Genomic DNA, 6,886 nt, shown 5'->3' with positions numbered 1-6,886 from the left:
GTAGCTATATATGTATATAAATGTAAAATAGGATGGTTTTTGGAGAATTATACGATGTATGAATTAAATATAGAATTATAAAGGGAAATTCAAGGTACTGCGTGTCTGGTGGGTAGCGTGGTAGTCTGATAACCAGAAGGTTATTGGATCCATGTTTGTCTGGACGTTGTCGTATTTTTCTTTTTTTGGATTAATTTAAGAATTGTTTTTTTTATTGTTTAAATTTTTTGTTTTATTTTTTTTAATATATGTATAACAGATAAATATTATTATAAAGTTAAAAGAAATATTCCAAAAAAAAAATTGTTATAATAGTTTTCAAAAATTCGTAAAAATTTTAGATACATAAAAATGTGCGTATATTTTTTTAAAGCTTCCTAACTAATTTTTTTTATTATCTATTAATAAGTAATTCGACGGAGAGTCGAATTACTTATTAATAGATATACTTTGATGAAAAGGCTTACCATCTACTTCAGCAAGCAATAACCATCATATTAACCAATATTCGCTAAAAATTATACCTACATAAAGATATAAATAATTCAATGAGAGAGTGTAAGCGAGATAGAAACAAAGATGTTCCTACCTTTAGTATTTCTAATTTGTGGACCCATAGTACCACACCAGTTTCAATTCGCACTATAAAAATTTTAGTACAAATAAATCGATTTTTTTTCAAAAAGTCATTTATTGATTTATGAAAAGTTTTATTTGATACAGTGTAATCAAATAGAAAATAAATAGGGTCCTTCTAAATTCAAACTCGAATTCTATTTCTTAAAAACTTATTTATATGACAGAAATTATTCTACGTTGTAGAAATTTTAAAAAGCATTCCTTGCAACTTTGCTAATTGGAAAACGCTGAAATCCTTGAAATATTGCTTTTCCTAAAAGAATAAATTTTGAAATCCACCATATCTTCACATAATAACGTTTTTGTTTGGCTTAAAAAAAGATTAATTTAGAAAAGTGATTTGATTTGACAAAATGATTTGATTAGATAACGTTAATACCACTAACTATATTAACTGGACGATTCTTATATCTTTTAGATATATCACTTTCGATTTGCGACTGTAATAACTTAGTTTTAGCAATTGTATTAGTTAGCAAGGGCTTTAACTGATCTTTCTCTTTCTTTAATTCAACTGATTTAGCTTTCAATAATCCTTGCGCAGTTTTTATTTTTTCAACAGCAATGAGCTTTTGTTTGAATTTTCCTACTAAAATATTAGTGTATTTGGGAGAATGCTTAAGCTGAAACAGATGTTGCGCTTGTTCACTTTGAACATTTGCTATAATTTGCTCTAATTGTTTCTGTTGTTTTTGAACGCTTATCAGATCATGGGAAGACATGTTACCCATTAATGAAAATATTACATTGTTGCCAATATCATGTTGACTAATTTCATATTCTCGTAACTTTAGGAAGGACTCTAATTCATATAGTTCATCAATAAATTTTTCTCGGTAGTATGGAGAATCCATTATTGAATATGCTTGATCACCAGTTGCCCATTTAAATTCCTTTACTACAATTGAAAAAGTTAATTTAAAATAATTTATTATGATACAACTTGCTTTTTGTAACTTCCTTATTGTTTTCTGGTAATTTATTTTCAGCTCCTTTTGCTGATGTAACCCCTGTTGGTTCAAAACGAATAATGCTTGTAAATTCAAATGGCGAATCCATTGGTACTGTTTCTTTTTCAATATTTAGAGTTTTCCCAAAATTTCTACTCGGATAATCAATTTCATATAGATTTGAATCAATGCTTAAATTTACATAATTCTTTTCTATCTTTAAAGGAACTTCCTTATTTAAATACTGATAGACCGTGGTATTGCCAAATTCAGCAACATGCTTAAGAAGCGGTATCGAGTTGCAATTTCCTGATAATTCTATATACACACCAACAGTTTCTATTATATTTTTTAAATCAGAAACAGATTTTTCATAAATTTTTGGCAATTCTTTGATTTTTTCATTCAACTCATTTTTTAGATCTTCTCCTTTGATGCCGAGTTGGAGGCATAAGAGACCACGTTCACTCAGAAGAGTCTGCTTAGTTTTGTCAAAATCATAAATTTTTTTTAAACATTCTTCACTTCGTTGTTCCAACTTGGCTATTTGCTTTTTCATGTTCGGGATTTCGTAGTTTAAATTTCGTACAAAAATTTGTGCAGCTTCTCCGATGTAAATATTTTGTTTTTCGTATAATTTCAAAATTTCTAACCAATCCTTCATGCGCTGACTTCCGTAGGTTCCAAAAACACTTTTCGTGTCTTTTTCAGTTTGTTTTAAAATCTCTATTATTTCTTTACAATGAAAATAATTAACATCTATAAAATTCATGCATTAATATTAATACGAAATACGTGTATATTAATGCTTACAGTTCCCAGATAACAGTTTTACAAGTCCGTCGTTACATGGCATATCATTCAGGGCATTACTTATTTTTGCACGAATATCTTCAACATAAGGTTGAATATTTTTGGGTACTATTCTCCTACTTATCAACCATTCTTGCAATTTGCTAGAATGAATGTCAATTGAAATTTCATATTCCTGAAAGTATATTTAATAATATATTTCACTACATTTTAAATTATACCAAAATAATCAACAAGTTTTGTACTTACATTCATTGTTTCAATCAACAAATATTTAATGCTTACTGAATTGGCTGCCTACGTGGAACCAAGTTAGGACTACAGTATGCAACTGTCGATAAATTTTTCAAGGTAACTTGATAGTTATTATTTCGATATATAAAGAAATGTGGATGAATTTGCGCAAATTTCTGACAGCTATTTTTCTTGTTTCATGAAATATATGTATCAAAATTTTTCTATAATCTAAAATAATGTCTTTATATATAACAGGTCTCAATATTCAACTTTTTTTACGAAATATTACAAATTTTTGGCTTCGTTCCGGTTTTTTTCTTTAAATGCCACTGATCGTTTCATATTTCTTATTATTATTTTTTTTTTTTTTATGTAAAAAAGAGTTTAATATTTTAAAAAATCTCAGGATATTATACCCTTTTTTTCAAAAGCTTCCCATTTAAATTCTATTGCACGAAAAAGAAAGAAAGATAGGAGGAAAGAAAAAATTATAAAAAATTTGAAATTCATATTTCAGTATGGTTTCAAATGTTAATGAGGAAGGATGTATGATTTTTCATGCACATTTTGTATTTTCCAATAAGGTAAGTTGAGTAGTGTCGGCTAACAAAAATGTTAATAAAAGTAATATAGGTTGACACACTTCAACAATTTGAATTATCTCATTTCTGTTATTTATACGTTACTTATAAAATTGTTTCAAATAATTTCAGTTAGTTTTTAAGTTATTAAAAATAAATATGTATGTATCTACTTCAAATCAATTTTTTTTTTAAATAATTATTTCTTTAATAATTAACTATTTCAAACATGTTATATTGAGTGTTTCAAAAATTTTGTTGTGTTTTTCTTTCATATTTTATTAGCAGGTAAACAAGAGCAATCTATTTATAAAATGGCCCTGCCTGTGTATGAATCTTAATAGTAAACGCAAACGGATAAAAATTTACATCAGTACCTACTACCTTTCATTTTACAATCGAAGTTTTTGAGTCATTTGCTAAGATAATATTTATTTCAAAAATAAAAAAGATATTCGAATCTGGTCATTAAAATATATTATTGTCTTTTCCAAAACCTTTTAAATATTTTTTTACTTAGGTAATATATTAGGCTTAAAAATTTTTCTCTCAAATAGAGGTAATATTTTGAAGTGTATATAAAATTTGTATTTAAAAAATAATATTTGATTGTAGTTTAAATATTATTTTCTAAATCGCTCTTCAAATTTTTTCTTTACTACGTATTTATATCAATATTTAATAATTATTTTTCATTAATTATATTTTCAACTTGACACCACAGTTACTTCCCATATCTTGAATTAACTTACCCTATGAGAAAAAAAAACTGTTCACTTAAAAATAATGAAATGCTTTCAGTAACATATAAAACATTGAAGGCGAAGGTTGTGCTTGTTGTTTTTCCGCTGTTTCAAGAATTTTAAAATAATTCTGAATGAAAATATTAATATATTTTCTTGATTTTTCAAATATATTTTTAGAATTTTACCTGCTTTATAATAAGTGTGAATTATAATATTTCTTCTCAAAAAATAGTCACTTCGATTTAAAAAAAACCATATAAAATTAGGTCGTGCTTTCAAGTTTCTCTTTGAGCATTGGGACTTGTTAGATATAAAGACATTATCTAAAATATACTCAATCTAAACTTTAGTGCACAATTCGAATAGGTCTGTCGCGTATTAAGAAGTTTTAAAAACCTTTGTAAAACTTGACGCAGCCAATTAGAAATACTAAAGAAAATGGCATCTTGAAAAAACAATGAAGGCAAATGTTTTTCTGCCAAATTGTCTCTCTCTTTGCTCCGAATATTTTCAAAGTCGTAACAGAAGTGTATTTATTTTGTTTTCTTGTCAGGCCTCTACTATAAAATATGTATAATTTGTAAGAAGGATAAGTTAAATTTTTTTTTAAATACAAACTGGGAGAAAAAGGTGCACTGGGTCTTAATCAGTTCACATTCCTAACGTGTGATACTGGAGTAGTTTGGAAATATCATCTTAGTTAATCATAAGCTCTGCCAGCAAATCCTACTCTTATCTTCCAGAAGGTAAGTAACATAGTTGTCTGTCCGGTTTCTCCTGGTAACACACTTCGGTGTCGCTGACGAGAGCGTGTGTATACGAGTACCTGGCGCATTAATTGAGTATCCGTCACACTGAGAAACGGCAGTTTTTAAATCCTGGCAGGAGGTATAAAATGCAGATTCATCGCAATGCAATAGCAGAAACAAAAGGATTAAATCTCCCAGGTGGTAATCCAAGTACATTGAAGAATCCACCATCTTCGGAGCTCAGCTCTACGTATTCTAAGGAGAGCCATTTATAGTATCTAATCGACCCGTTCAGGAGGAACGCAAAGATTCGTCGTTCGCCTCCTTCAACTGTGGAAAAATCAGACATTAAACACCAAAGACTCGAGTATAACCAAAGCTCAAGATAAAGGAAATGTAGATCAAGGTGTTGATATAAATAAATGAAACCAGAATTGGAGTCTCTCTGCTTGGCCTTAAAAAGTTAGGTTTTCGAGTTAAGGGCGGAAAACAAGAAACTCAAAATGGAAAGGTATAGAGCACTATGTCAAAAGATAGTACACCGAATGAAAATCCTGTTACATATTAAGAACAATACAGAATTACATACTCAACAGATGAGGAAGAACTCATGCGAGAAACTGTTTGGATTCTTAAATAAAAGAGGTCTAGCAAAAAGAGAAAGGCAGACTCATCACTGGAAGTACGATCAACGAAAATAAAGGAAAAACAACGAAAAGTGTGGAGGGTTCAGGTGTTTCTGATCCGAAAGCTGATAATAATACTGTCAGGAATTTGAAGTCACCCCCTGTAATCATAAGTGATGTGGTTGATTACAATCAAAAAGAAGCCTTATAAATATAAAAATGTGAACTATAAAGTCAGGATGATGAATAATAAGCAACTAAGGCTCATTGTAGATACGAAGATGGATTACAGAAAGATATAAAAGTTGACTTACGATCTAGAAATTATAAAATTGTAGACGTAGTAAATACAGCTAAAAAGGTAAACGAAAATGGTAAGAATGTCATGGTTCCTTTGCTTACCTTCTCTAATGAGGAGAACATAAAGAGAATTTACGAAATAGAGTGTTAAACCGTATGGAAGTTAAGATTGAGGCAATGCGAAAGGAAGAAACTATTTCCCAGTGTAAAAGCTGTCAAAGGTTCGGACATACACAAAAATTTTGCCAAAGAGAACCGAACTGTGTGAAATATGCACCTTACTGCGGAGTGCATCAAACCAAGAAGCACAGCTGCAAAATATTCAAATTACCTGGAAGCACATCCAGCAAACTATAGGGGATGTTTTGTGGCTAAGGAGCTGCAGAAGCGGAGGCACCAAAACAACGATCAAAAGAAAGGCGCTAGCCTCATCCCGATGCGCTTCACTTCCAGTATATCATATAAGGATGCAAATAAAAAGGAATAATTTTTAGATGGAAATTTTTAGACTGGAAATATCGCAAATAAAAGGGAAGTATTTGAAGTTTTTTTGCACTTTGAAAGTATTGATGTAACCCTCGATTCTGAAATACATGTGACATCACGAACTAATTTTCAGATTTATAAAATTTATAGTACACCTCACCCCAGCAAAGTGAGAGACTGCGATCATAACTAAGGAAAGTATTACACATTGTGAACTGTACCAGATGCAGCCAGAAGAGATGCTAATGACTGCAGTTGAAATCACTTCAACTAAACAAAAGTTCAAAGTGGCTGCACCATACTGTTACGCAAAGTTCAAAATAACCAAAGAATCTTTTAAGAATATGCTAAGCCGACTTGATGACACACAAATATGGTAGGTGACTATCACGCCAAAAAACTTACTGGGGTTCTCAACAATTTTAACCCACCGATCCAAACAAATTTCCAGATTAAAATAGACTTTTTTATTACCAAGAAATTTGCAAAAAACTTCATTGACGTCTATGACAAATACGATCATAATTCCGATCATTGTGCAGTTATTTTAAAGTTATAAGAAAGTTTTGAAAAGAAAAAAGCAAAACCTACATTGTCAAATAAAGCAGTGGAATGGCCAAACTTTCGAGCAGAAATGGAAACGAAAATAAATTTAAGAATCAAAATAACTCCTACAAAACAGTTAGACAGAGAACCTTACAAAAATTATCCAGAATGCAGCTTGAAATAGTTCCAGAATTATTATCACCAAAATAGAAG

At 29.9% G+C, this 6,886-nt stretch overlaps 1 protein-coding gene across 1 annotated transcript; it reads right to left on the bottom strand.

The window, feature by feature from the left end:
- Positions 1–217: 217 nt before the first annotated feature.
- On the bottom strand, positions 218–2,795 carry LOC129617688 (CDK5RAP3-like protein). Its single transcript, XM_055532802.1, has 4 exons — positions 2,652–2,795; positions 2,403–2,577; positions 1,587–2,348; positions 218–1,537 (listed from the first exon to the last, which is right to left on the bottom strand). Exons 1-4 carry the CDS (start codon positions 2,655–2,657, stop codon positions 1,002–1,004), a joined length of 1,479 nt encoding a protein of 492 aa, XP_055388777.1. The 5' UTR covers positions 2,658–2,795; the 3' UTR covers positions 218–1,001.
- Between the last annotated feature and the right edge of the window lie 4,091 nt (positions 2,796–6,886).

This window comes from Condylostylus longicornis, unplaced genomic scaffold (genome assembly GCF_029603195.1).
Source record: "Condylostylus longicornis isolate FDR11 unplaced genomic scaffold, ASM2960319v2 ptg000605l, whole genome shotgun sequence".
In the NCBI taxonomy this organism is placed as follows: Eukaryota; Metazoa; Arthropoda; class Insecta; order Diptera; family Dolichopodidae; genus Condylostylus; species Condylostylus longicornis.
Note: the sequence above shows the minus strand (reverse complement) of the source record. Positions and strands in the feature narration are given on the sequence as shown.

Coding starts and splice junctions, on each gene's coding strand:
- LOC129617688 (XM_055532802.1), bottom strand. Junction 2,349..2,402: donor AAAACTGTTATCTGGGAACT/GTAAGCATTAAT, acceptor TGAATTTTATAG/ATGTTAATTATTTTCATTGT. Junction 1,538..1,586: donor CAATAAGGAAGTTACAAAAA/GCAAGTTGTATC, acceptor TTTCAATTGTAG/TAAAGGAATTTAAATGGGCA.